General features: G+C 46.7%; 1 protein-coding gene, 1 long non-coding RNA gene and 48 other non-coding genes across 52 annotated transcripts in view; 48 read left to right on the top strand and 2 right to left on the bottom strand.

The window, feature by feature from the left end:
• LOC5505591 (fibrocystin-L) overlaps positions 1-26973 on the bottom strand; it is a 99796-nt gene that overhangs the window by 15377 nt on the left and 57446 nt on the right. For all 3 annotated transcript variants that reach the window (XM_048729444.1, XM_048729443.1, XM_048729445.1), the window contains 11 exons: positions 7397-7788; positions 7000-7222; positions 5739-5897; positions 5369-5575; positions 4628-4954; positions 4266-4503; positions 3214-3428; positions 2774-2999; positions 2188-2576; positions 1136-1980; positions 84-675 (listed from right to left, as the gene is read on the bottom strand). In XM_048729444.1, the coding sequence (XP_048585401.1) occupies positions 84-675; positions 1136-1980; positions 2188-2576; positions 2774-2999; positions 3214-3428; positions 4266-4503; positions 4628-4954; positions 5369-5575; positions 5739-5897; positions 7000-7222; positions 7397-7788 (3813 nt within the window). The remainder of the gene's footprint in view (positions 1-83; positions 676-1135; positions 1981-2187; positions 2577-2773; positions 3000-3213; positions 3429-4265; positions 4504-4627; positions 4955-5368; positions 5576-5738; positions 5898-6999; positions 7223-7396; positions 7789-26973) is intronic.
• On the top strand, positions 8069-8152 carry Trnal-cag. The gene has a single exon. It is a non-coding gene; the product is annotated as a tRNA-Leu (tRNA).
• Positions 9223-9306, top strand: Trnal-cag. Its single transcript has one exon. It is a non-coding gene; the product is annotated as a tRNA-Leu (tRNA).
• Trnal-cag lies at positions 10047-10130 on the top strand. The gene has a single exon. It is a non-coding gene; the product is annotated as a tRNA-Leu (tRNA).
• On the top strand, positions 10542-10625 carry Trnal-cag. Its single transcript has one exon. It is a non-coding gene; the product is annotated as a tRNA-Leu (tRNA).
• On the top strand, positions 11201-11284 carry Trnal-cag. The gene has a single exon. It is a non-coding gene; the product is annotated as a tRNA-Leu (tRNA).
• On the top strand, positions 12024-12107 carry Trnal-aag. Its single transcript has one exon. It is a non-coding gene; the product is annotated as a tRNA-Leu (tRNA).
• On the top strand, positions 12189-12272 carry Trnav-cac. Its single transcript has one exon. It is a non-coding gene; the product is annotated as a tRNA-Val (tRNA).
• On the top strand, positions 12354-12437 carry Trnal-cag. Its single transcript has one exon. It is a non-coding gene; the product is annotated as a tRNA-Leu (tRNA).
• Positions 12758-12841, top strand: Trnal-cag. Its single transcript has one exon. It is a non-coding gene; the product is annotated as a tRNA-Leu (tRNA).
• Trnal-cag lies at positions 13416-13499 on the top strand. The gene has a single exon. It is a non-coding gene; the product is annotated as a tRNA-Leu (tRNA).
• On the top strand, positions 14258-14341 carry Trnal-cag. Its single transcript has one exon. It is a non-coding gene; the product is annotated as a tRNA-Leu (tRNA).
• Positions 14422-14505, top strand: Trnal-cag. Its single transcript has one exon. It is a non-coding gene; the product is annotated as a tRNA-Leu (tRNA).
• Trnal-cag lies at positions 14751-14834 on the top strand. The gene has a single exon. It is a non-coding gene; the product is annotated as a tRNA-Leu (tRNA).
• Trnav-cac lies at positions 14916-14999 on the top strand. Its single transcript has one exon. It is a non-coding gene; the product is annotated as a tRNA-Val (tRNA).
• On the top strand, positions 15081-15164 carry Trnal-cag. The gene has a single exon. It is a non-coding gene; the product is annotated as a tRNA-Leu (tRNA).
• On the bottom strand, positions 15180-17162 carry LOC125568080. Its single transcript, XR_007312062.1, has 2 exons — positions 16445-17162; positions 15180-16114 (listed from the first exon to the last, which is right to left on the bottom strand). It is a non-coding gene; the product is annotated as an uncharacterized LOC125568080 (long non-coding RNA).
• Trnal-cag lies at positions 15485-15568 on the top strand. The gene has a single exon. It is a non-coding gene; the product is annotated as a tRNA-Leu (tRNA).
• Trnal-cag lies at positions 15814-15897 on the top strand. Its single transcript has one exon. It is a non-coding gene; the product is annotated as a tRNA-Leu (tRNA).
• Trnal-cag lies at positions 16144-16227 on the top strand. Its single transcript has one exon. It is a non-coding gene; the product is annotated as a tRNA-Leu (tRNA).
• Trnal-cag lies at positions 16309-16392 on the top strand. The gene has a single exon. It is a non-coding gene; the product is annotated as a tRNA-Leu (tRNA).
• Positions 16474-16557, top strand: Trnal-cag. The gene has a single exon. It is a non-coding gene; the product is annotated as a tRNA-Leu (tRNA).
• Trnal-cag lies at positions 16803-16886 on the top strand. Its single transcript has one exon. It is a non-coding gene; the product is annotated as a tRNA-Leu (tRNA).
• On the top strand, positions 16968-17051 carry Trnal-cag. Its single transcript has one exon. It is a non-coding gene; the product is annotated as a tRNA-Leu (tRNA).
• On the top strand, positions 18265-18348 carry Trnal-cag. The gene has a single exon. It is a non-coding gene; the product is annotated as a tRNA-Leu (tRNA).
• Trnal-cag lies at positions 18595-18678 on the top strand. The gene has a single exon. It is a non-coding gene; the product is annotated as a tRNA-Leu (tRNA).
• Positions 18924-19007, top strand: Trnal-cag. Its single transcript has one exon. It is a non-coding gene; the product is annotated as a tRNA-Leu (tRNA).
• On the top strand, positions 19254-19337 carry Trnal-cag. Its single transcript has one exon. It is a non-coding gene; the product is annotated as a tRNA-Leu (tRNA).
• On the top strand, positions 19749-19832 carry Trnal-cag. The gene has a single exon. It is a non-coding gene; the product is annotated as a tRNA-Leu (tRNA).
• Positions 20079-20162, top strand: Trnal-cag. Its single transcript has one exon. It is a non-coding gene; the product is annotated as a tRNA-Leu (tRNA).
• Trnal-cag lies at positions 20574-20657 on the top strand. Its single transcript has one exon. It is a non-coding gene; the product is annotated as a tRNA-Leu (tRNA).
• On the top strand, positions 20813-20896 carry Trnal-cag. The gene has a single exon. It is a non-coding gene; the product is annotated as a tRNA-Leu (tRNA).
• Trnal-cag lies at positions 21143-21226 on the top strand. Its single transcript has one exon. It is a non-coding gene; the product is annotated as a tRNA-Leu (tRNA).
• Positions 21382-21465, top strand: Trnal-cag. Its single transcript has one exon. It is a non-coding gene; the product is annotated as a tRNA-Leu (tRNA).
• Trnal-cag lies at positions 21547-21630 on the top strand. Its single transcript has one exon. It is a non-coding gene; the product is annotated as a tRNA-Leu (tRNA).
• Positions 21712-21795, top strand: Trnal-cag. Its single transcript has one exon. It is a non-coding gene; the product is annotated as a tRNA-Leu (tRNA).
• Trnal-cag lies at positions 22041-22124 on the top strand. Its single transcript has one exon. It is a non-coding gene; the product is annotated as a tRNA-Leu (tRNA).
• On the top strand, positions 22370-22453 carry Trnal-aag. Its single transcript has one exon. It is a non-coding gene; the product is annotated as a tRNA-Leu (tRNA).
• On the top strand, positions 22535-22618 carry Trnal-cag. The gene has a single exon. It is a non-coding gene; the product is annotated as a tRNA-Leu (tRNA).
• Trnal-cag lies at positions 22864-22947 on the top strand. The gene has a single exon. It is a non-coding gene; the product is annotated as a tRNA-Leu (tRNA).
• On the top strand, positions 23599-23682 carry Trnal-cag. Its single transcript has one exon. It is a non-coding gene; the product is annotated as a tRNA-Leu (tRNA).
• On the top strand, positions 23930-24013 carry Trnal-cag. Its single transcript has one exon. It is a non-coding gene; the product is annotated as a tRNA-Leu (tRNA).
• Positions 24260-24343, top strand: Trnal-cag. The gene has a single exon. It is a non-coding gene; the product is annotated as a tRNA-Leu (tRNA).
• On the top strand, positions 24501-24584 carry Trnal-cag. The gene has a single exon. It is a non-coding gene; the product is annotated as a tRNA-Leu (tRNA).
• Positions 24831-24914, top strand: Trnal-cag. Its single transcript has one exon. It is a non-coding gene; the product is annotated as a tRNA-Leu (tRNA).
• Positions 25491-25574, top strand: Trnal-cag. Its single transcript has one exon. It is a non-coding gene; the product is annotated as a tRNA-Leu (tRNA).
• Positions 25730-25813, top strand: Trnal-cag. Its single transcript has one exon. It is a non-coding gene; the product is annotated as a tRNA-Leu (tRNA).
• Trnal-cag lies at positions 26060-26143 on the top strand. The gene has a single exon. It is a non-coding gene; the product is annotated as a tRNA-Leu (tRNA).
• Trnal-cag lies at positions 26555-26638 on the top strand. The gene has a single exon. It is a non-coding gene; the product is annotated as a tRNA-Leu (tRNA).
• Trnal-cag lies at positions 26794-26877 on the top strand. The gene has a single exon. It is a non-coding gene; the product is annotated as a tRNA-Leu (tRNA).

Raw genomic sequence — 26973 nt, 5'->3', positions numbered from 1 at the left:
ACTAAAATTATATATATATTTATATATTATATATATATTGTATATAATTTTATATATATTATATATAATTATACATATATTACCTAGTCGGTATGCAAGCGACGTAAGTGCACCGTCTTCCAAATCTAACGGCTTGGCAACCGTGACATCACCAGTTTCATCATTGATGGCAAAAAGCCCTTGTTCGTTCCCGGATGTGATGGTATAGTGCAACCTCGCATTGGTGCCGGCGTCCCGATCTGTGGCTCGCGCGCGAATGATAGCCTCTCCCACACGCGCGGTCTCCTTAACAAGCGCGCGGTATTCATCGTGACTGAACACTGGGCTGTTATCATTGACATCTGAGACTATTACCGAAACCAGCGCATCTGTAAACCGAACCTTTCCCGCCTCGGCGTCGTCCCGAGCTCGGATGGTAAGTTCATAGATAGAAATCATCTCGCGGTCAAGCGTTCTCCTCGTCTTGATTACTCCCGAGCGGTCATCGATTGCGAATGAATTGTCGGTGTTGCCCGAGTAGATTGTGAAAAACACGTCGCCTTGGGATCCCTTGTCGTGGTCGACAGCGCTGACCGTGAGTACTTGGGTTCCTGTAGTGGTATTCTCAAGAAGGGTTGCTTGATAGTTGGGGTTTATTGGGACAAATTCCGGCGCGAAGTCATTCACATACATGGCCTGCGAACGTAACCGAGTACCATTAGTATATATAATAAGGCATACAGAACGTGCGATAACAATTTAGTAATTGGCCTGTGAACGTAACCAGAATACCATGGTATTACATAAACATAATAATTTGTATTACACTCTTTTTTTTTGCCTGCGATATCACCAAATTTAAAGAACATGCTATAAGAACATGCCGTTCTAAAATGTAGAAAAAAATTTTGCAAATAGTAACAAAATTATCATATTCTTATATACACTGAAATTTAAGAACATCGTTTTTAAATAACAAAAAAATTAGATGTTCTTATAAAAAAGAGGGTAGTTGTCTTTACTATTATGTACGACGTTACATGTGACCTAAAATTGGATGACAGTAAACTGGATAGTGCGAATAGCAAGACACAAGAAAGATATTTTGCTCGCAAACTTTGCTAAATATCAATTCATACACATCGGCTTAGCTAACCTCGAATGGTGCAGAAAGTACAGCTTTGGTCACATTAGACTCAAACTGTAGCCTGTAACCAGACCCACAGCGAGTGATCAAGAGATCCGTAAACACTGCCGTCTCGTTAACTACCATCACAGACTTGCCACCACTCAGCTCCGAGATCCCAGGCCTAGGGTTGATCCCCAGAGACACTCGAACCTCTACCGGTTCCCTTAGAGGCGTAGCTCGTCGACGTGTGCCCTCGTCCCGTATTTCAACCACGGGCTGCCTTCCAAAAGGCATCGAGGCGTTGACAAACCCAGGTTCCTCCACCACTTCAAGAAAGAACTTCCGTGCCTTGACTTCGAATTGACCAGAAAGGATTTTCATCCCTGAATACTTGCCAGAGACCGGTGAGGTCGTCACAGTGAAATTGAGACGATAGTCTGAACCCGTTCTATCAAACATTATGTCTTTGAATGAAACGCGACCAGATTTTGGAATCATTTGCTGTTTTGCGCCGACCAGATTTTGGGTACTTATTCCCCCAAACAGACTTGTCGCGAGCGTCCAATCCCGGCCGCGCCAGCCCAGGTTCCCGGCCAGTAAACCTGTTGCTACGTCAATGATCTCAATGATTGGCTGCTTACCGCACGTGACTGTCTCGTTACAGTCCCCTGGCTGTCGCACGATAACGAGGCTCAGTTCGCGCTGCTTAACATCAAAAGGCGCGGTGGTGGTGTTGAATACGTAGCGTGACGCGGGCACAGTATGCGCATGAAGCGATAAGATGTAACCGCTGCCCTCGTGGTCAATGCTCAGGTTGGTGAATCTTGCATGACCGTCACAAAACTCAACTACTGAAGAGCCATGTAGTTTGCCTGGGGAATAATATTTGAGAAAACACGTCATTGATTCATGACCGTCTTTATTATTAGAATTATCAAATATTATACAATTTTCGTTATCATCACAAACAAAATAAAAGCTACTGATAGAACGTTACTGCATTAATCATTGATTGAAATTAATGACTGCATCTACAATGATGCAGCCAATCCAAAAGATCATCTCGAGATGTTCTTTACCTTTGTTAAGTTCTGGATTCTCCAGCGAAACCTCGCATAACCACCTACGCCCTTTCCAACCAGTATTCGTCACTAGTTTCCCGGTAATCGCGTCGCGTACCTCAACCACAGGCTGTACGCTAAAGGGCACGGTCTCGTTTGCGTCAATAGGTTCGGTTACAAGGTTAAATAGCATCAATCGTTCCTTGACCTCAAACACCTCGGTGGAAGCGTTCAATCTGGAGGCTGCTGGCCTGCTAATCTTGAAGTCCAGCATGTAGGAGTCGTGACTATGGGTGATGTGCAAGTTGGTGTAGTTTGCCCAGCCTTCGATGAATGGAATAGTGACGTTACCTTCCAGTCTGCCGTCAGGGTCTCCGGTACCAGGACGGATGGTTGCGGTCACGAACCTGGAAATATAGAATTTGTGCTGCTTAATCCGAAAAATCGCATTCAGGTTGACTTGGTTTGCTAGCCTACGTATGCATACACTAAAATGATTGTTATCACTGTTATTGCAGTTACTACGAGATTACTTGCCATAATGATCTTATATTACTGATATGATCATGATCATGTATTCTACATCAATCCCTTTTCAACATACCACTGCGATCCATTCCCGTGTCCGAGTGACGTCACTGTCCGGTTCAGGGAGTCTACCACCCGAAGCAAGGGTTGTGATCCAAAAGGGACGGTCTCGTTAGCGTCCCGCGGGTTACGGGTCACGAGGAGCCTCACAGGGATGCGGTAGTCAAGTGTGGCCTTTGTGGTGTTGCCTTCCTTCCATCGCTCCTTCTGGTCGTATCTCCATGTCCCATTGGCGGGTCCACCTTGGGAAATGGTGGGACAAGGATTTATTCGATAGTTTATTCTATAGTATAGTCACGTCTCTAAACAGATCTCACTAAAAACTTTGTCAACAAATGGGACCACTTTTATGAATGGGAACTAGATACATGTGTCCACGAGCTTATCTCTTGAAGCTTTCTGTACATTTTTCTCTTATGATAACGATGATAGCTCGTACTTTGAACATTTGCTTACCTGTTCCGTTTGTGGCTCGGACACCTCCCGTCGGGTCCACCCGAGGCGGTTCCGGATCTGTAACGTCAATCGATAACACGTCGATCTTAAGTGCCTTTGCCATCTGTTGAGTCTGTGCGACCAGGACTACCTTCGTGGCTAATGACTGCAGCTCTTGGAATGACATCATATTGGGATCGGGGGACGGAGACGCGGGCGGACTACCTGTGGTGGGGCTGGAAATAAAAAATGAGAGTTTTTTAAGCGCCATCTATGCTAGATATCCTGCAAGATCTTTTAAAAGACGCCATTTATGCTAAATAATGTGTAAGAGTCTTTAAGCGCCATGCCATTCATGCAAGATATCGTCTAAGAATCTTTAAGCGCGATTTTATGCTAGATATCGTCTAAGAACCTTTAATCGCGATTTAAGCTAGATATCGTCTAAGAATCATTAAGCGCGATTTACGCTAGATATCGTCTAAGAATCTTTAAGCGCGATTTACGCTAGATATCGTCTAAGAACCTTTAAGCGCGATTTACGCTAGATATCGTCTAAGAACCTTTAAGCGCGATTTATGCTAGATATCGTCTAAGAATCTTTAAGCGCGATTTACGCTAGATATCGTCTAAGAACCTTTAAGCGCGATTTACGCTAGATATCGTCTAAGAACCTTTAAGCGCGATTTACGCTAGATATCGTCTAAGAACCTTTAAGCGCGATTTACGCTAGATATCGTCTAAGAATCTTTAAGCGCGATTTATGCTAGATATCGTCTAAGAATCTTTAAGCGCGATTGATGCTAGATATCGTCTAAGAATCTTTAAGCGCGATTTATGCTAGATATCGTCTAAGAACCTTTAAGCGCGATTTATGCTAGATATCGTCTAAAAATCTTTAAGCGCGATTTATGCTAGATATCGTCTAAGAACCTTAAAGCGCGATTGATGCTAGATATCGTCTAAGAACCTTTAAGCGCGATTTACGCTAGATATCGTCTAAGAACCTTTAAGCGCGATTTACGCTAGATATCGTCTAAGAACCTTTAAGCGCGATAACTGTGACGTCCCACCTGTCACCGGAAGTGCTGTTACCATCTTCGTCACCAGTGTACGGGATACTGGTCAGCGGCGGGTTGGCAATATCTATGCACACGAACATCGCTTTGCTCGACACCATGCGACGTCGCCTGCGCGACGCACCGACGATTTCCACGATACGGATTCGCGACTTGTCGATCCCGAGAAGCGCTGCTAAGTTGGCGACGAAATTCTTTTCGAAGAATTCATCGATGCGCACTGCCTTGATGCCTTGAGATATGGTAAGATCATCATCATCATTATCAATATCATTATTATTATATCTATTTTTATAATTATTTTAACATTATTATCATTATTATGCTTAGTTGTATGATTGGCGGCTGTCACTTACCAATGCTAAGTTGTATGATTGGCATCGTTCTAATGTCCACTGGTTCACCTCCTCTCAAAACAACCATCATCGTTTGCGTGCGTCTGTCATAATAATTAGCACCGCTGATGCTCGAAAGCGGGGGCTCAAACTGATCATGCGGGAGTTTTGGATCCTTTTTCTTCAGTGCGTATCCGTTGGCCTTTAGGTCTGCGTTGGTTGGGTATAAGTAGACTCCCTTCCTGTACACGTCTAGTCTCTGGGGCGTAGAGTACCAGATGGCCACCCTCAGGACCGCAGAGCGTGGGCTGTTCAACAGACGAAGGCGGAGCTTCTCAGGGTTAGTTCCTGTGACAAAGTTTTAAGTTGTTATTTCGTGCTCGAAAGCCCAGCGGCAACACAAGACAGCATTGCTGGTTGCGCAATATCTTCTCAATTGAGTAAAGATGGTCACAATCACTGTTTTTTCTCTTCTGATTACAAGCCATATAGATTATGAAGCTACCTATGTACGACAACCATAAAAATGGCAGTAAACTTGCAGGCTGCTGTTTGCAAGCGGCCTTTAAAGAGGTAAACTGTGTTTACATAGAAGGATTGCTTTGGCAAGAAAGAGTGACAGATGAGGCCAATTTTTAGGATAACCAGACAATCAAACCAAGCTAAGAATCGCTAAAAAATGAAGGAAATTCACGAATTATGGAAATATGATAAGCTTTGGAAATACATAGCGATAGTCCAAGGAAGAGATAATTCACATACCCGTGAAGTACATAGTGTAGTTCCTGTGTGTTGCTGCGATCGCGTAAAAAGTAGAGATTCTCTCCTGGCAAGTGTACCCAAAGCACCAGCCTCGATCTTGTGGGCCGTTCAGTAGATTTGTATAGCCATCCGCTGACAAGGCTACAGGTGATAGCCGGCGCACCTCAGTATCTGCATCCAGGCTCTCGATGACCATCATCTTGTAGTCTAGCCAGAAGGAGTCAAAAACGATAATCACAACAACAACAGCAACTAAAGCAATAACACCCTTAACTGCGTCAATGTGACAAGTCGATATTGTTACCTTGGGTCACATTGTGTAGTTATTTATGCACTGAAACTCAGTACGTGCCGTGATATTGTCAGTTACCTATTGCGTGACATTGATACGCATTCCAAACGGCTTTCCAAGTGCACGTGCTGTTTGTCCTCGTGCCTCTCACGATCCCGTGATGCGGTGCGAGTTTAGCGGGGTCGAGTTTTGATCCGTCGGGAGAAGTAAGCATCGGAGTGGGGATACGATAATCGCCTGGAGGGGATAGAAAAATGAATTAACCTCTTGTTTAAAGTTTTTAAAGGATAACCAAAAAATACCAAAATATATAGGTTAAAGTTGGTTTAGAGTTTTTTTTCTATTCTTCAGTGCATTCTATTTTTTTCTATTCCTCAGTGCGTACGCGTTTTGATTGCAATCAGGCCCGGTAACCAGGATTTTGAGCGGGTAGGACAAAAGGGGGGGGGTTGCTTTCCCATTAAGCCGACCCCCCACCCCACTTCTGGCTACGGGGCTAAAAAGGCAACACTTACCTAACACCTTTATTAGGATAGACTTACACAGAAATATAATCAAATTAGGGACATCGATGATATTAGTAAAATTGCGAAACTATAAAATAGTTTATTGCAAAGTTAAAAAGTTATCATACGGCTTTTTAAAATAAAAATGACCAGAAAACAAATCAACTTTCGCTTTCGCGCGAATATGGATTAGTTTATCGATCGATTTCAAAAAGGCGGGAAAACAAGAAAATCTCGCGCGCTGCCAAATCAAAAATGTAAAATGAGTGAAAAGATTCAACTTTCTCTCTATTTGCACCTTTTGGAAGCTACAGGTTTTATCATAGGTGAAGTTGATCCAAGCAATAACAAAGAAAGCTCAGATGTCAGTCTTCACGACAAGAATGGACTGTTTATGCACTAGTCATTTTAAACCCATCATTGTCATCTTATTGTTTCTCTTTTTGTACAAATTTTCCTTTTTAATCTCTTCATGATAATAAAAATCCGACTCAGAGTGCTCGTCCATTCCCATTTTTTTGGTGGTCGATTTTGTTTAAGCGAAATTTGTGCAACCGAACAAAACAACACATTTTGCAGTTTCAAGGTGGAAAAAAAATTCAAAAAACAGAAGAACATTGTGAACATTTATTCGTAGGCAATACGGAGTTACGTAATGCCCTCAGAGACGCGTAATACGGGAATGTCACGACTACCAATAAGCCAATCACAACGCGCGTACTATCATAGCCATATAATAAAGGCTTGTTAATGACAAGCTTGTTAGTATATAATAGCTTATCTATTTTCTAGGCAAGAAAACCATGGTCTTGATAATTATTTAGATTGCTCACCAAGTCCGCGGCGCGGTTCGCCATTCCACTCGAACTCCGCCTTGGAGATGATGCTCCCCGTTTTCAACCCTGTAAGGGAGCCGTCCAAGTCTGAGATCAGCACCTCTTTCATCCCGTCACAGTCCATGTCCACACAGTCGGAAGGGTTGACGAGTTTCACGTTTGGAACATTAAAGTATACGAGGCTGTCTTGATCTACTAAAACTAGGGAAATATTCCGCGTCTGAGGAAAAAAAGGAGACGTTAACTTGATGAATAGAAAACTCTGACTAGGTGAAGGCAAAGATTAGCTAGAGAATTTAACGAAAGATTCTGTTTATGGCCAAAAAAAATTAAAAACGTTTTTCGCTTTCTCAAAATTGGTATTGTACAAACTAAGGAAAATGGGATCGTTTACCTCTGTCGGGTGAATGACGTCTTCAGATCTCGGATTCGTCTGTAAAGCAACACTCCTCTTGCCACAGGTCACACCAAACCTCGCGAGCGTGACGGAGTTAAGTCGCGTGACGCCCGCGATGGCAGGGTAAGAGGCCATGTAATGCCAGGGGAATTCAGGCGCCATTCCTATACCGGAAGTGAACGACGACAACAGGAAACCAATGTGACCGCCCCCTTTTGCTCTCGGTCCACGTGCGACGCGCGTACTGAACGCGTTTATAGGCTCACTGTTATCGGACGTGCAGTCATGGTATTGACTTGTACCCACAATTAGCACACGATCAAGCTGAACGAATTTCTCAGCAGCTTTGTGGGATAAAGCAGGCGGGGAGTGTACGTTCAAAAGAACACCTGAAACAAAGGAAAAAAGGTCACGATGGCTGAGCGTTTAAGGTGTTGCTTTCAGATCACCGTTTGCTTGCCCTATCCAGATTTTCCACTGAGCTGCCCCTCTCTCCCAAATCTATACTTCAGCATTTAAAACATAGTTTTTTTTACATTTTCCTTCCAAATACCAGCATTGGGCTGCGTTCAGGTCGCAGTCTGGTTCCAGGAGAGGGTTTTTCACATTTTCACTTCATGAACAGAGTAGCGAGTGCAACCTCAGAACCAAGGAAGCGATTCCGTAGATGTCAGGATGGCCGAGCGGTCTAAGGCGCTGCGTTCAGGTCGCAGTCTGGTTCTCCAGGCGTGGGTGCGAATCCCACTCCTGACAAAATGTATTTTCTTCCACATTTTCACTCCATGAAAAGAGTAGCGAGTGCAACCTCAGAACCAGGGAAGCGATTCCGTAGGTGTCAGGATGGCCGAGCGGTCTAAGGCGCTCCGTTCAGGTCGCAGTCTAGTTCTCCAGGCGTGGGTTCGAATCCCGCGCCTGAAAAAAATTATTTTCTTGCACATTTTCACTCCATGAACAGAGTAGCGAATGTAACCTTAGAACCAAGGAAGTGATTTCGTAGATGTCAGGAGGGCCGAGCAGTCTTAGGCGCTGCGTTGAGGTCGCAATCTCGTTCTCCAGGAGTGGGTTCGAATCCCACTCCAGACAAAAGTTAATTTTTTGCACATTTTCACTTCATGAACAGAGTAGCGAGTGTAACCTCAGAAGCATTGAAGCGATTCCGTAGATGTCAGGATGGCCGAGCGGTATAAGGCGCTCCGTTCAGGTCGCAGTCTTGTTCTCCAGGCGTTGGTTCGAATCCCACTCCTGCCAAATGTATTTTCTTCCACATTTTCACTCCATGAACAGAGTATCGAATACAACCTCAGAACCAGGGAAGTGATTCCGAAGATGCCAGGATGGCCGAGCGGTCTAAGGCGCTGCTTTCAGGTCGCAATCTGGTTCTCCAGGCGTGGGTTAGATTCCCACTCCAGACAAAATTTATTTACTTGCACATTTTCACTCCATGAACAGAGTATCGAATACAACTTAAGAACCAAGGAAGTGATTCCGTAGATGTCAGGATGGCCGAGTGGTCTTAGGCGCTGCGTTAAGGTCGCAATCTCGTTCTCCAGGAGTGGGATCGAATCCCACTCCAGACAAAAGTTAATTTTTTGCACATTTTCACTTCATGAACAGAGTAGCAAGTGCAACCTCAGAACCAGGGAAGCGATTTCGTAGATGTCATGATGGCCGAGCGGTCTAAGGCGTTCCGTTCAGGTGGCAGTCTGGTTCTCCAGGCGTGGGTTCCAATCCCGCGCCTGAAAAAGTGTATTTTTTTCCACATTTTCACACCATGAAAAGAGTAGCGAATGTAACCTCAGAACCAAAGAGATGATTCCGTAGATATCAGGATGGCCAAGTGGTCTAAGGCGCTGCGTTCAGGTCGCAGACTGGTTCTCCAGGCGCGGGTTCGAATCCCACTCCTGACAAATATTATTTTTTGGAACATCTTCACTCAATGAACAGAGTACCGAATGTAACCTCAGAACCAAGGAGGTGATTCCGTAGATGACAGAAAGGCCGAGTGGTCTAAGGCGCTGCGTTCAGGTCGCAGTCTGGTTCTCCAGGCGTGTGTTCGAATCCCACTCCTGACAAAATTTATTTTCTTGCACATTTTCACTCAATGAACAGAGTATCGAATACAACCTCAGAACCAAGGAAGTGATTACGTAGATGTCAGGATGGACCAGCGATCTAAGGTGCTGCGTTCAGGTCGCAGTCTTGTTCTCCAGGCGTGGGTTCGAATCCCACTCATGCAAAAGTTTATTTTTTGCACATTTTTACTTCATGAAAAGAGTAGCGACTGCAACCTCAGAACCAGGGAAGCGATTCCTTAGATGTCAGGATGGCCGAGCGGTATCAGGCGCTCCGTTCAGGTCGCAGTCTGGTTCTCAAGGCGTGGGTTCGAATCCCACTCCTGACAAAATGTATTTTCTTCCACATTTTCACTCAATGAACAGATTAGCGAATGTAACCTCAGAACCAAGGAGATGGTTCCGTAGATGTCAGGATGGCCGAGCGGTCTAAGGCGCTGCTTTCAGGTCGCAATCTGGTTCTCCAGGCGTGGGTTAGATTCCCACTCCAGACAAAATTTATTTACTTGCACATTTTCACTCTATGAACAGAGTATCGAATACAACTTCAGAACCAAGGAAGTGATTCCGTAGATGTCAGGATGGCCGAGCGGTCTAAGGCCCTGCGTTCAGGTCGCAGTCTGGTTTTCCAGGCGTGGGTTCGAATCACACTCCAGACAAATATTATTTTCTTGCACATTTTCACTACATGAACAGAGTATCGAATACAACCTCAGAACCAAGGAAATGATTCCGTAGATGTCAGGATGGCCGAGCGGTCTAAGGCGCTGCGATCAGGTCGCAGTCTGGTTCTCCAGACGTGGGTTCGAATCACACCCCTGGCAAAAGTTATTTTTTTGCACATTTTCCCTTCATGAACAGAGTAGCAAGTGCAACCTCAGAACCAGGTAAGCGATTCCGTAGATGTCATGATGGCCGAGCGGTCTATGGCGTTCCGTTCAGGTGGCAATCTGGTTCTCCAGGCGTGGGTTCCAATCCCGCTCCTGACAAAATGTATTTTCTTCCACATTTTCACCCCATGAACAGAGTATAGAATACAACCTCAGAACCAGGGAAGTGATTCCGAAGATGCCAGGATGGCCGAGCGGTCTAAGGCGCTGCTTTCAGGTCGCAGTCTGGTTCTCCAGGCGTGGGTTCGAATCCCACTCCTGACAAAATTTATTTTCTTGCACATTTTCACTCAATGAACAGAGTATCGAATACAACCTCAGAACCAAGGAAGTGATTCCGTAGATGTCAGGATGGACCAGCGATCTAAGGTGCTGCGTTCAGGTCACAGTCTGGTTCTCCAGGCGTGGGTTCGAATCCCACTCATGCAAAAGTTTATTTTTTGCACATTTTTACTTCATGAATAGAGTAGCGAGTGCAACCTCAGAACCAGGGAAGCGATTCCGTAGATGTCAGGATGGCCGAGCGGTTTCAGGCGCTGCTTTCAGGTCGCAGTCTTGTTCTCCAGGCGTGGGTGCGAATCCCAGTCCTGACAAAATTTATTTTCTTGCACATATTCACTCCATGAACAGAGTATCGAATACAACCTCAGAACCAAGGAAGTGATTCCTTAGATGTCAGGATGGCCGAGCGGTCTAACGCGCTGCGTTCAGGTCGCAGTCTGGTTCTCCAGGCGTGGGTTCGAATCACACTCCAGACAAATATTATTTTCTTGCACATTTTCACTCCATGAACAGAGTACCAAATGTAACCTCAGAACCAAGGAGGTGATTCCGTAGTTGTCAGGATGGCCGAGCGGTCTAAGGCGCTGCGTTCAGGTCGCAGTCTGGTTCTCCAGGCGTGGGTTCGAATCCCACTCCTGACAAAATTTATTTTCTTGCACATTTTCACTCAATGAACAGAGTATCGAATACAACCTCAGAACCAAGGAAGTGATTCCGTAGATGTCAGGATGGACCAGCGATCTAAGATGCTGCGTTCAGGTCGCAGTCTGGTTCTCCAGGCTTGGGTTCGAATCCCACTCATGCAAAAGTTTATTTTTTGCACATTTTTACTTCATGAAAAGAGTAGCGAGTGCAACCTCAGAACCAGGAAAGCGATTCCGTAGATGTCAGGATGGCCGAGCGGTTTCAGGCGCTCCGTTCAGGTCGCAGTCTGGTTCTCAAGGCGTGGGTTCTAATCCCACTCCTGACAAAATTTATTTTCTAGCACATTTTCACTTCATGAACAGAGTAGCGAGTGCAACCTCAGAACCAGGGAAGCGATTCCGTAGGTGTCAGGATGGCCAAGCGGTCTAAGGCGTTCCGTTCAGGTCGCAATCTGGTTCTCCAGGCGTGGGTTAGATTCCCACTCCAGACAAAATTTATTTACTTGTACATTTTCACTCCATGAACAGAGTATCGAATACAACTTCAGAACCAAGGAAGTGATTCCGTAGAGGTCATGATGGCCGAGCGGTCTAAGCGTTCCGTTCAGGTGGCAATCTGGTTCCCCAGGCGTGGGTTCCAATCCCGCTCCTGACAAAATGTATTTTCTTCCACATTTTCACCCCATGAAAAGAGTAGCGAATGTAACCTCAGAACCAAAGAGATGATTCCGTAGATGTCAGGATGGCCGAGCGGTCTAAAGCGCTGCGTTCAGGTCGCAGTCTGGTTCTCCAGGCGTGGGTTCGAATCCCACTCCTGACAAATATTATTTTCTTGCACATCTTCACTCAATGAACAGAGTACCGAATGTAACCTCAGAACCAAGGAGGTGATTCCGTAGTTGTCAGGATGGCCGAGCGGTCTAAGGCGCTGCGTTCACGTCGCAGTCTCGTTATCCAGGCGTGGGTTCGAATCCCACTCCTGACAAAATTTATTTTCTTGCACATTTTCACTCCATGAACAGAGTATCGAATACAACATCAGAACCAAGGAAGTGATTCCGTAGATGTCAGGATGGCCGAGCTGTCTAAGGCGCTGCGTTCAGGTCGCAGTCTGGTTCTCCAGACGTGGGTTCGAATCCCACTCCTGACAAAAGTTATTTTTTTGCACATTTTCCCTTCATGAACAATGTAGCACCGGCGTGGGTTCGAATCACACTCCTGACAAAATTTATTTTCTTGCACATTTTCACTCCATGAACAGAGTAGCGAATGTAACCTCAGAACCAGGAAAGTGATTTCTAAGATGTCAGGATGGCCAAGCGGTCTAAGGCGCTGCGTTCAGGTCTGAATCTGCTTCTCCAGGCGTGGGTTTGAATCCCACTAAAGACAAAATTTATTTTCTTGCACATTTTCACTCCATGAACAGAGTATCGAATACAACCTCAGAACCAAGGAAGTGATTTCGTAGATGTCAGGATGGCCGAGCGGTCTAAGGCGCCGCGTTCAGGTCGCAGTCTGGTTCTCCAGACGTGGGTTCGAATCCCACTCCTGACAAAAGTTATTTTTTGCACATTTTCCCTTCATGAACAGAGTAGCAAGTGCAACCTCAGAACCAGGGAAGCGATTCCGTAGATGTCATGATGGCCGAGCGGTCTAAGCGTTCCGTTCAGGTGGCAATCTGGTTCCCCAGGCGTGGGTTCCAATCCCGCTCCTGACAAAATGTATTTTCTTCCACATTTTCACCCCATGAAAAAAGTAGCGAATGTAACCTCAGAACCAAAGAGATGATTCCGTAGGTGTCAGGATGGCCGAGCGGTCTAAGGCGCTGCTTTCAGGTCGCAATCTGGTTCTCCAGGCGTGGGTTAGATTCCCACTCCAGACAAAATTTATTTACTTGCACATTTTCACTCCATGAACAGAGTATCAAATACAACTTCAGAACCAAGGAAGTGATTCCGTAGATGTCAGGATGGCCGAGCGGTCTAAGGCGCTGCGTTCAGGTCGCAGTCTGGTTCTCCAGGCGTCGGTTCGAATCACACTCCAGACAAATATTATTTTCTTGCACATTTTCACTCCATGAACAGAGTACCAAATGTAACCTCAGAACCAAGGAGGTGATTCCATAGTTGTCAGGATGGCCGAGCGGTCTAAGGCGCTGCGTTCAGGTCGCAGTCTGGTTCTCCAGGCGAGGGTTCGAATCCCACTCCTGACAGAATTTATTTCTTGCACATTTTCACTCAATGAACAGAGTATCGAATACAACCACAGAACCAAGGAAGTGATTCCGTAGATGTCAGGATGTACCAGCGATCTAAGGTGCTGCGTTCAGGTCGCAGTCTGGTTCTCCAGGCGTGGGTTCGAATCCCACTCATGCAAAAGTTTATTTCTTGCACATTTTCACTCAATGAACAGAGTATCGAATACAACCTCAGAACCAAGGAAGTGATTCCGTAGATGTCAGGATGAACCAGCGATCTAAGGTGCTGCGTTCAGGTCGCAGTCTGGTTCTCCAGGCGTGGGTTCGAATCCCACTCATGCAAAAGTTTATTTTTTGCACATTTTTACTTCATGAAAAGAGTAGCGAGTGCAACCTCAGAACCAGGTAAGCGATTCCGTAGATGTCATGATGGCCGAGCGGTTTCAGGATGGCCAAGCGGTCTAAGGCGTTCAGTTCAGGTCGCAGTCTGGTTTTCCAGGCGAGGGTTCGAATCCCAGTCCCAAAAAAAACTATTTTTCTAGCACATTTTCACTTCATGAACATAGTAGCGAGTGCAACCTCAGAACCAGGGAAGCGATTCCGTAGGTGTCAGGATGGCCGAGCGGTCTAAGGCGCTGCTTTCAGGTCGCAATCTGGATCTCCAGGCGTGGGTTAGATTCCCACTCCAGACAAAATTTATTTTCTTGCACATTTTCACTCCATGAACAGAGTATCGAATACAACCTCAGAACCAAGGAAGTGATTCCGTAGTTGTCAGGATGGCCGAGCGGTCTAAGGCGCTGCGTTCAGGTCGCAGTCTGGTTCTCCAGGCGAGGGTTCGAATCCCACTCCTGACAGAATTTTTTTCTTGCACATTTTCACTCAATGAACAGAGTATCGAATACAACATCAGAACCAAGGAAGTGATTCCGTAGATGTCAGGATGGCCGAGCGGTCTAAGGCGCTGCGTTCAGGTCGCAGTCTGGTTCTCCAGACGTGGGTTCGAATCCCACTCCTGACAAAAGTTATTTTTTTGCACATTTTCCCTTCATGAACAGAGTAGCAAGTGCAACCTCAGAACCAGGGAAGCGATTCCGTAGATGTCATGATGGCCGAGCGGTCTAAGCGTTCCGTTCAGGTGGCAATCTTGTTCCCCAGGCATGGGTTCCAATCCCGCTCCTGACAAAATTTATTTTCTTCCACATTTTCAACCCATGAAAAGAGTAGCGAATGTAACCTCAGAACCAAAGAGATGATTCCGTAGATGTCAGGATGGCCGAGCGGTCTAAAGCGCTGCGTTCAGATCGCAGTCTGGTTCAACAGGCGTGGGTTCTAATCCCACTTCTGACAAATATTATTTTCTTGCACATCTTCACTCAATGAACAGAGTACCGAATGTAACCTCAGAACCAAGGAGGTGATTCCGTAGTTGTCAGGATGGCCGAGCGGTCTAAGGCGCTGCGTTCACGTCGCAGTCTCGTTCTCCAGGCGTGGGTTCGAATCCCACTCCTGACAAAATTTATTTTCTTGCACATTTTCACTCCATGAACAGAGTATCGAATACAACATCAGAACCAAGGAAGTGATTCCGTAGATGTCAGGATGGCCGAGCGGTCTAAGGCGCTGCGTTCAGGTCGCAGTCTGGTTCTCCAGACGTGGGTTCGAATCCCACTCCTGACAAAAGTTATTTTTTTGCACATTTTCCCTTCATGAACAATGTAGCATCGGCGTGGGTTCGAATCACACTCCTGACAAAATTTATTTTCTTGCACATTTTCCCTTCATGAACAGAGTAGCAAGTGCAACCTCAGAACCACGGAAGAGATTCCGTAGATGTCAGGATGGCCGAGCGGTCTAAGGCGTTCCGTTCAGGTGGCAATCTGGTTCTCCAGGCGTGGGTTCCAATCCCGCTCCTGCCAAAATGTATTTTCTTGCACATTTTCACTCCATGAACAGAGTATCGAATACAACCTCAGAAACAGGGAAGTGAATCCGTAGATGTCAGGATGGCCTAGCGGTCTAAGGCGCTGCGTTCAGGTCGCAGTCTGGTTCTCCAGACGTGGGTTCGAATCCCACTCCTGACAAAAGTTATTTTTTTGCACATTTTCCCTTCATGAACAGAGTAGCAAGTGCAACCTCAGAACCAGGAAAGCGATTCCGTAGATGTCATGATGGCCGAGCGGTCTAAACGTTCCGTTCAGGTGGCAATCTGGTTCCCCAGGCGTGGGTTCCAATCCCGCTCCTGACAAAATGTATTTTCTTCCACATTTTCACCCCATGAAAAGAGTAGCGAATGTAACCTCAGAACCAAAGAGATGATTCCGTAGATGTCAGGATGGCCGAGCGGTCTAAGACGCTGCGTTCAGGTCGCAGTCTGGTTCTCCAGACGTGGGTTCGAATCCCACTCCTGACAAAAGTTATTTTTTTGCACATTTTCCCTTCATGAACAGAGTAGCAAGTGCAATCTCAGAACCAAGGAAGAGATTCCGTAGATGTCAGGATGGCCGAGCGGTCTAAGGCGTTCCGTTCAGGTGGCAATCTGGTTCTCCAGGCTTGGGTTCCAATCCCGCTCCTGACAAAATTTATTTTCTTGCACATTTTCACTCCATGAACAGAGTATCGAATACAACCTCAGAAACAGGGAAGTGAATCCGTAGATGTCAGGATGGCCTAGCGGTCTAAGGCGCTGCGTTCAGGTCGCAGTCTGGTTCTCCAAGCGTGGGTTCGAATCCCACTCCTGACAAATATTATTTTCTTGCACTTCTTCAATCAATGAACAGAGTACCGAATGTAACTTCAGAACCAAGGAGGTGATTCCGTAGTTGTCAGGATGGCCGAGCGGTCTAAGGCGCTGCGTTCAGGTCGCACTCTCGTTCCCCAGGCGTGGGTTCGAATCCCACTCCTGACAAAATTGATTTTCTTGCACATTTTCACTCCATGAACAGAGTATCGAATACAACCTCAGAACCAAGGAAGTGATTTCGTAGATGTCAGGATGGCCGAGCGGTCTAAGGCGCTGCGTTCAGGTCGCAGTCTGGTTCTCCAGACGTGGGTTCGAATCCCACTCCTGACAAGAGTAATTTTTTCGCACATTTTCCCTTCATGAACAGAGTAGCAAGTGCAACCTCAGAACCAGGGAAGCGATTCCGTAGATGTCATGATGGCCGAGCGGTCTAAGCGTTCCGTTCAGGTGGCAATCTGGTTCCCCAGGCGTGGGTTCCAATCCCGCTCCTGACAAAATGTATTTTCTTCCACATTTTCACCCCATGAAAAGAGTAGCGAATGTAACCTCAGAACCAAAGAGATGATTCCGTAGATGTCAGGATGGCCGAGCGGTCTAAGGCGCTGCGTTCAGGTCGCAGTCTGGTTCTCCAGGCGTGGGTTCGAATCCCACTCCTGACAAATGTTATTTTCTTGCACATCTTCACTCAATGAACAGAGTACCGAATGTAACCTCAGAACCAAGGAGGTGATTCCGTAGTTGTCAGGATGGCCGAGCGGTCTAAGGCGCTGCGTTCAGGTCGCAGTCTGGTTCTCCAGACGTGGGTTCGAAGCTCACTCCTGACAAAACTTATTTTCTTGCACATTTTCACTCCATGAACAGAGTATCGAATACAACCTCAGAACCAAGGAAGTGAGTTCGTAGATGTCAGGATGGCCGAGCGTTCCCTGCTAGCAGAGGCCTCTTTTCTCTGTATTTCGCTAGGCTGGATTTCGCGAGGAAAAGATACCTCTGCCATGGGTCGAAACTGTTTCTGTTGCGCATGCGTGAGCGTTAATAAGCGACCAACGTGCCAAAACCCGTACCATCGCGCAAAAGCTGTCAATATGCTTTGCATGGGTTTAGTCGGAAATCATGAATCAAACTCCGGTTAGTTCTCCTCTTCGGAAAAAGAAAACAACTGTTCAATTTCAATCACCTAAAACGTCACTAAAAAGATTGAACAACAAACGCAGCAAAGACGAGTTTTGTCTTGTTTGTGGGATTAATTTCAAGACTTCTGGGCAGGCGAGTTTCTTCAATGTAAATATCGCACAGTTGGATTCGAAGAAAATGTTACAAAACTTTTTGGTAAACTTAGATCAGCTATTCCCAGAAGAATATGCAAAACCTGTAAACGGAAGATTGACTCGTTTGTCAAAAGAGAGAAAATTCTGAATGAAGATAAGGCATTGAATGGCTTCTTTTATAATTCGTCGCGTGATATTTCTACGGAGGACGCCGTTTCGAATGCGGGCTTATTATCCGGCAGCGGATATACGTTTCATGCATGCGCTAGTCATTGTGGGCTCAAATAGTGGCCAGTAATTAATGAACGGAGCATGCGCTCTGGATCTCGTCCACGATCGTGGACGGCGGTTTGATCAAACGAACTTGCGACCCATGGCAGAGGTATCTTTTCCACGCGAACGCCAGCCAAGCGAAATACAGAGAAAAGAGGCCTCTGCTAACAGGGAAGGCCGAGCGGTCTAAGGCGCTGCGTTCAGGTCGCAGTCTGGTTCTCCAGACGTGGGTTCGAATCCCACTCCTGACAAAAGTTATTTTTTTGCACATTTTCCCTTCATGAACAGAGTAGCAAGTGCAACATCAGAACCAGGGAAGCGATTCCGTAGATGTCATGATGGCCGAGCGGTCTAAGCGTTCCGTTCAGGTGGCAATCTGGTTCCCCAGGCGTGGGTTCCAATCCCGCTCCTGACAAAATGTATTTTCTTCCACATTTTCACCCCATGAAAAGAGTAGCGAATGTAACCTCAGAACCAAAGAGATGATTCCGTAGATGTCAGGATGGCCGAGCGGTGTAAGGCGCTGCGTTCAGGTCGCAGTCTGGTTCTCCAGGCGTGGGTTCGAATCCCACTCTAGACAAAATTTATTTTCTTGCACATTTTCACTCCATGAACAGAGTACCGAATGTAACCTCAGAACCAAGGTGGTGATTCCGTAGTTGTCAGGATGGCCGAGCGGCCTAAAGCGCTGCGTTCAGGTCGCAGTCTCGTTCTCCAGGCGTAGGTTCTAATCCCACTCCTGACAAAATTTATTTTCTTGCACATTTTCACTCCATGAACAGAGTATCGAATACAACCTCAGAACCAAGGAAGTGATTCCGTAGATGTCAGGATGGCCGAGCGGTCTAAGGCGCTGCGTTCAGGTCGCAGTCTGGTTCTCCAGACGTGGGTTCGAATCCCACTCCTGACAAAAGTTATTTTTTTGCACATTTTCCCTTCATGAACAGAGTAGCAAGTGCAACATCAGAACCAGGGAAGCGATTCCGTAGATGTCATGATGGCCGAGCGGTCTAAGCGTTCCGTTCAGGTGGCAATCTGGTTCCCCAGGCGTGGGTTCCAATCCCGCTCCTGACAAAATGTATTTTCTTCCACATTTTCACCCCATGAAAAGAGTAGCGAATGTAACCTCAGAACCAAAGAGATGATTCCGTAGATGTCAGGATGGCCGAGCGGTGTAAGGCGCTGCGTTCAGGTCGCAGTCTGGTTCTCCAGGCGTGGGTTCGAATCCCACTCTTGACAAAATTTATTTTCTTGCACATTTTCACTCCATGAACAGAGTACCGAATGTAACCTCAGAACCAAGGAGGTGATTCCGTAGTTGTCAGGATGGCCGAGCGGCCTAAGGCGCTGCGTTCAGGTCGCAGTCTCGTTCTCCAGGCGTAGGTTCTAATCCCACTCCTGACAAAATTTATTTTCTTGCACATTTTCACTCCATGAACAGAGTATCGAATACAACCTCAGAACCAAGGAAGTGATTCCGTAGATGTCAGGATGGCCGAGCGGTCTAAGGCGCTGCGTTCAGGTCGCAGTCTGGTTCTCCAGACGTGGGTTCGAATCCCACTCCTGACAAAAGCTATTCTTTTGCACATTTTCCCTTCATGAACAGAGTAGCAAGTGCAACCTCAAAACCAAGGAAGAGATCCCGTAGATGTCAGGATGGCCGAGCGGTCTAAGGCGTTCCGTTCAGGTGGCAATCTGGTTCTCCAGGCGTGGTTTCCAATCCCGCTCCTGCCAAAATGTATTTTCTTGCACATTTTCACTCCATGAACAGAGTATCGAATACAACCTCAGAAACATTGAAGTGAATCCGTAGATGTCAGGATGGCCTAGCGGTCTAAGGCTCTGCGTTCAGGTCACAGTCTGGTTCTCCAGGCGTGGGGTCGAATCCCCCTCCTGACAAATATTATTTTCTAGCACATCTTCACTCAATGAACAGAGTACCGAATGTAACCTCAGAACCAAGGAGGTGATTCCGTAGTTGTCAGGATGGCCGAGCGGCCTAAGGCGCTGCGTTCAGGTCGCAGTCTGGTTCTCCAGGCGTGGGTTCCAATCCCGCTCCTGACAAAATTTATTTTCTTGCACATTTTCACTCCATGAACAGAGTAGCGAATTTAACCTCAGAACCAGGAAAGTGATTTCGAAGATGTCAGGATGGCCAAGCTGTCTAAGGCGCTGCGTTCAGGTCTCAATCTGCTTCTCCAGGGGTGGGTTCGAATCCCACTCCAGACAAAATTTATTTTCTTGCACATTTTCACTCCATGAACAGAGTATCGAATACAACCTCAGAACCAAGGAAGTGAATCCGTAGATATCAGGATGGCCTAGCGGTCTAAGGCGCTGCGTTCAGGTCGCAGTCTGGTTCTCCAGGCGTGGGTTCGAATCCCACTCCTGACAAATATTATTTTCTTGCACATCTTCACTCAATGAACAGAGTACCGAATGTAACCTCAGAACCAAGGAGGTGATTCCGTAGATGTCATGATGGCCGAGCGGTCTAAGGCGCTGCGTTCAGGTCGCAGTCTGGTTCTCCATGCGTGGGTTCCAATCCCGCTCCTGACAAAAAGTATTTTTTTCCACATTTTCACCCAATGAAAAGAGTACCGAATGTAACCTCAGAACCAAGGAGTTGATTCCGTAGTTGTCAGGATGGCCGAGCGGTCTAAATCGCTGCGTTCAGGTCGCAGTCTCGTTCTCCAGGCGTGGGTTCGAATCCTACTCCTGACAAATATTATTTTCTTGAACATTTTCACTCCATGAACAGAGTATCGAATACAACCTCAGAACCAAGGAAGTGATTCCGTAGTTGTCAGGATGGCCGAGCGGTCTAAGGCGCTGCGTTCAGGTGGCAGTCTGGTTCTCCAGACGTGGGTTCGAATCCCACTTATGACAAAAGTTTTTTTTTGCACATTTTCCCTTCATGAACAGAGTAGCATCGGCGTGGGTTCGAATCCCACTCCTGACAAAATATTATTTTCTTGCACATCTTCACTCAATGAACAGAGTACCGAATGTAACCTCAGAACCAAAGAGATGATTCCGTAGATGTCAGGATGGCCTAGCGGTCTAAGGCGCTGCGTTCAGGTCGCAGTCTGGTTCTCCAGGCGTGGGTTCGAATCCCACTCCTGACAAATATTATTTTCTAGCACATCTTTACTCAATGAAAAGAGTACCGAATGTAACCTCAGAACCAAGGAGTTGATTCCGTAGTTGTCAGGATGGCCGAGCGGTCTAAATCGCTGCGTTCAGGTCGCAGTCTCGTTCTCCAGGCGTGGGTTCGAATCACACTCTTGACAAAATTTATTTTCTTGCACATTTTCACTCCATGAACAGAGTATCGAATACAACCTCAGAACCAAGGAAGTGATTCCGTAGATGTCAGGATGGCCGAGCGGTCTAAGGCGCTGCGTTCAGGTCGCAGTCTGGTTCTCCAGACGTGGGTTCGAATCCCACTCCTGACAAAAGTTTTTTTTTGCACGTTTTCCCTTCATGAACAGATTAGCATCGGCGTGGGTTCGAATCCCACTCCTGACAAAATATTATTTTCTTGCACATCTTCACCCCATGAAAAGAGTAGCGAATGTAACCTCAGAACCAAAGAGATGATTCCGTAGATGTCAGGATGGCCTAGCGGTCTAAGGCTCTGCGTTCAGGTCACAGTCTGGTTCTCCAGGCGTGGGGTCGAATCCCACTCCTGACAAATATTATTTTCTAGCACATCTTCACTCAATGAACAGAGTACCGAATGTAACCTCAGAACCAAGGAGGTGATTCCGTAGTTGTCAGGATGGCCCAGCGGCCTAAGGCGCTGCGTTCAGGTCGCAGTCTCGTTCTCCAGGCGTGGGTTCGAATCCCACTCTTGACAAAATTTATTTTCTTGCACATTTTCATTCCATGAACAGAGTATCGAATACAACCTCAGAACCAAGGAAGTGATTCCGTAGATGTCAGGATGGCCGAGCGGTCTAAGGCGCTGCGTTCAGGTCGCAGTCCGGTTCTCCAGACGTGGGTTCGAATCCCACTCCTGACAAAAGTTATTTTTTTGCACATTTTCCCTTCATGAACAGAGTAGCAAGTGCAACCTCAGAACCAGGGAAGCGATTCCGTAGATGTCATGATGGCCGAGCGGTCTAAGCGTTCCGTTCAGGTTGCAGTCTGGTTCCCCAGGCGTGGGTTCCAATCCCGCTCCTGACAAAATGTATTTTCTTCCACATTTTCACCCCATGAAAAGAGATGCGAATGTAACCTCAGAACCAAAGAGATGATTCCGTAGATGTCAGGATGGCCGAGCGGTCTAAGGCGCTGCGTTCAGGTCGCAGTCTGGTTATCCAAGCGTGGGTTCGAATCCCACTCCTGACAAATATTATTTTCTTGCACATCTTCAATCAATGAACAGAGTACCGAATGTAACCTCAGAACCAAGGAGGTGATTCCGTAGTTGTCAGGATGGCCGAGCGGTCTAAGTCGCTGCGTTCAGGTCGCACTCTTGTTCCCCAGGCGTGGGTTCGAATCCCACTCCTGACAAAATTGATTTTCTTGCACATTTTCACTACATGAACAGAGTATCGAATACAACCTCAGAACCAAGGAAGTGTTCCGTAGATATCAGGATGGCCGAGCGGTCTAAGGCGCTGCGTTAAGGTCGCAGTCTCGTTCTCCAGGCGTGGGTTCGAATCTCACTCCTGACAAAATTTATTTTCTTGCACATTTTCACTCCATGAACAGAGTATCGAATACAACCTCAGAACCAAGGAAGTGATTTCGTAGATGTCAGGATGGCCGAGCGGTCTAAGGCGCTGCGTTCAGGTCGCAGTCTGGTTCTCCAGACGTGGGTTCGAATTCCACTCCTGACAAAAGTTATTTTTTTGCACATTTTCCCTTCATGAACAGAATAGCAAGTGCAACCTCAGAACCAGGGAAGCGATTCCGTAGATGTCATGATGGCCGAGCGGTCTAAGCGTTCCGTTCAGGTGGCAATCTGGTTCCCCAGGCGTGGGTTCCAATCCCGCTCCTGACAAAATGTATTTTCTTCCACATTTTCACCCCATGAAAAGAGTAGCGAATGTAACCTCGGAACCAAAGAGATGATTCCGTAGATGTCAGGATGGCCGAGCGGTCTAAGGCGCTGCGTTCAGGTCGCAGTCTCGTTCTCCAGACGTGGGTTCGAATCCCACTCCTGACAAAAGTTATTTTTTTGCACATTTTCCCTTCATGAACAATGTAGCATCGGCGTGGGTTCGAATCATACTCCTGACAAAATTTATTTTCTTGCACATTTTCACTCCATGAACAGAGTAGCGAATGTAACCTCAGAACCAGTAAAGTGATTTCGAAGATGTCAGGATGGCCAAGCGGTCTAAGGCGCTGCGTTGAGGTCTCAATCTGCTTCTCCAGGCGTGGGTTCGAATCCCACTCCTGACAAAATATTATTTTCTTGCACATCTTCACTCAATGAACAGAGTACCGAATGTAACCTCAGAACCAAGGAGGTGATTCCGTAGATGTCATGATGGCCAAGCGGTCTAAAGCGCTGCGTTCAGGTCGCAGTCTGGTTCTCCAGGCGTGGGTTCCAATCCCGCTCCTGACAAAATTTATTTTCTTGCACATTTTCACTCCATGAACAGAGTAGCGAATTTAACCTCAGAACCAGGAAAGTGATTTCGAAGATGTCAGGATGGCCAAGCTGTCTAAGGCGCTGCGTTCAGGTCTCAATCTGCTTCTCCAGGGGTGGGTTCGAATCCCACTCCAGACAAAATTTATTTTCTTGCACATTTTCACTCCATGAACAGAGTATCGAATACAACCTCAGAACCAAGGAAGTGAATCCGTAGATATCAGGATGGCCTAGCGGTCTAAGGCGCTGCGTTCAGGTCGCAGTCTGGTTCTCCAGGCGTGGGTTCGAATCCCACTCCTGACAAATATTATTTTCTTGCACATCTTCACTCAATGAACAGAGTACCGAATGTAACCTCAGAACCAAGGAGGTGATTCCGTAAATGTCATGATGGCCGAGCGGTCTAAGGCGCTGCGTTCAGGTCGCAGTTTGGTTCTCCAGGCGTGGGTTCCAATCCCGCTCCTGACAAAATGTATTTTTTTTCCACATTTTCACCCAATGAAAAGAGTAGCGAATGTAACCTCAGAACCAAAGAGATGATTCCGTAGATGTCAGGATGGCCTAGCGGTCTAAGGCGCTGCGTTCAGGTCGCAGTCTGGTTCTCCAGGCGTGGGTTCGAATCCCACTCCTGACAAATATTATTTTCTAGCACATCTTTACTCAATGAACAGAGTACCGAATGTAACCTCAGAACCAAGGAGTTGATTCCGTAGTTGTCAGGATGGCCGAGCGGTCTAAATCGCTGCGTTCAGGTCGCAGTCTCGTTCTCCAGGCGTGGGTTCGAATCACACTCTTGACAAAATTTATTTTCTTGCACATTTTCACTCCATGAACAGAGTATCGAATACAACCTCAGAACCAAGGAAGTGATTCCGTAGATGTCAGGATGGCCGAGCGGTCTAAGGCGCTGCGTTCAGGTCGCAGTCTTGTTCTCCAGACGTGGGTTCGAATCCCACTCCTGACAAAAGTTTTTTTTTTTGCACATTTTCCCTTCATGAACAGAGTAGCATCGGCGTGGGTTCGAATCCCACTCCTGACAAAATATTATTTTCTTGCACATCTTCACTCAATGAACAGAGTACCGAATGTAACCTCAGAACCAAGGAGGTGATTCCGTAGATGTCATGATGGCCGAGCGGTCTAAGGCGCTGCGTTCAGGTCGCAGTCTGGTTCTCCAGGCGTGGGTTCCAATCCCGCTCCTGACAATATTTATTTTCTTGCACATTTTCACTCCATGAAATGAGTAGCGAATTTAACCTCAGAACCAGGAAAGTGATTTCGAAGATGTCAGGACGGCCAAGCTGTCTAAGGCGCTGCGTTCAGGTCTCAATCTGCTTCTCCAGGGGTGGGTTCGAATCCCACTCCAGACAAAATTTATTTTCTTGCACATTTTCACTCCATGAACAGAGTATCGAATACAACCTCAGAACCAAGGAAGTGAATCCGTAGATATCAGGATGGCCTAGCGGTCTAAGGCGCTGCGTTCAGGTCGCAGTCTGGTTCTCCAGGCGTGGGTTCGAATCCCACTCCTGACAAATATTATTTTCTTGCACATCTTCACTCAATGAACAGAGTACCGAATGTAACCTCAGAACCAAGGAGGTGATTCCGTAGATGTCATGATGGCCGAGCGGTCTAAGGCGCTGCGTTCAGGTCGCAGTCTGGTTCTCCATGCGTGGGTTCCAATCCCGCTCCTGACAAAATGTATTTTATTCCACATTTTCACCCAATAAAAAGAGTAGCGAATGTAACCTCAGAACCAAAGAGATGATTCCGTAGATGTCAGGATGGCCTAGCGGTCTAAATCGCTGCGTTCAGGTCGCAGTCTCGTTCTACAGGCGTGGGTTCGAATCCCACTCTTGACAAAATTTATTTTTTTGAACATTTTCACTCCATGAACAGAGTATCGAATACAACCTCAGAACCAAGGAAGTGATTCCGTAGATGCCAGGATGGCCGAGCGGTCTAAATCGCTGCGTTCAGGTCGCATTCTCGTTCTCCAGGCGTGGGTTCGAATCCCACTCTTGACAAAATTTAATTTCTTGCACATTTTCACTCCATGAACAGAGTATCGAATACAACCTCAGAACCAAAGAAGTGATTCCGTAGATGTCAGGATGGCCGAGCGGTCTAAGGCGCTGCGTTCAGGTCGCAGTCTGGTTCTCCAGACGTGGGTTCGAATCCCACTCCTGACAAAAGTTTTTTTTTGCACATTTTCCCTTCATGAACAGAGTAGCATCGGCGTGGGTTCGAATCCCACTCCTGACAAAAAATTATTTTCTTGCACATCTTCACTCAATGAACAGAGTACCGAATGTAACCTCAGAACCAAGGAGGTGATTCCGTAGATGTCATGATGGCCGAGCGGTCTAAGGCGCTGCGTTCAGGTCGCAGTCTGGTTCTCCAGGCGTGGGTTCCAATCCCGCTCCTGACAAAATTTATTTTCTTGCACATTTTCACTCCATGAACAGAGTAGCGAATTTAACCTCAGAACCAGGAAAGTGATTTCGAAGATGTCAGGATGGCCAAGCTGTCTAAGGCGCTGCGTTCAGGGCTCAATCTGCTTCTCCAGGGGTGGGTTCGAATCCCACTCCAGACAAAATTTATTTTCTTGCACATTTTCACTCCATGAACAGAGTATCGAATACAACCTCAGAACCAAGGAAGTGAATCCGTAGATATCAGGATGGCCTAGCGGTCTAAGGCGCTGCGTTCAGGTCGCAGTCTGGTTCTCCAGGCGTGGGTTCGAATCCCACTCCTGACAAATATTATTTTCTTGCACATCTTCACTCAATGAACAGAGTACCGAATGTAACCTCAGAACCAAGGAGGTGATTCCGTAGATGTCATGATGGCCGAGCGGTCTAAGGCGCTGCGTTCAGGTCGCAGTCTGGTTCTCCATGCGTGGGTTCCAATCCCGCTCCTGACAAAAAGTATTTTTTTCCACATTTTCACCCAATGAAAAGAGTACCGAATGTAACCTCAGAACCAAGGAGTTGATTCCGTAGTTGTCAGGATGGCCGAGCGGTCTAAATCGCTGCGTTCAGGTCGCAGTCTCGTTCTCCAGGCGTGGGTTCGAATCCTACTCCTGACAAATATTATTTTCTTGAACATTTTCACTCCATGAACAGAGTATCGAATACAACCTCAGAACCAAGGAAGTGATTCCGTAGTTGTCAGGATGGCCGAGCGGTCTAAGGCGCTGCGTTCAGGTGGCAGTCTGGTTCTCCAGACGTGGGTTCGAATCCCACTTATGACAAAAGTTTTTTTTTGCACATTTTCCCTTCATGAACAGAGTAGCATCGGCGTGGGTTCGAATCCCACTCCTGACAAAATATTATTTTCTTGCACATCTTCACTCAATGAACAGAGTACCGAATGTAACCTCAGAACCAAGGAGGTGATTCCGTAGATGTCATGATGGCCGAGCGGTCTAAGGCGCTGCGTTCAGGTCGCAGTCTGGTTCTCCAGGCGTGGGTTCCAATCCCGCTCCTGACAAAATTTATTTTCTTGCACATTTTCACTCCATGAACAGAGTAGCGAATTTAACCTCAGAACCAGGAAAGTGATTTCGAAGATGTCAGTATGGCCAAG

The sequence above is a fragment of the Nematostella vectensis genome, chromosome 6 (assembly GCF_932526225.1).
Source record: "Nematostella vectensis chromosome 6, jaNemVect1.1, whole genome shotgun sequence".
Lineage (NCBI taxonomy): Eukaryota > Metazoa > Cnidaria > Anthozoa > Actiniaria > Edwardsiidae > Nematostella > Nematostella vectensis.
Note: the sequence above shows the minus strand (reverse complement) of the source record. Positions and strands in the feature narration are given on the sequence as shown.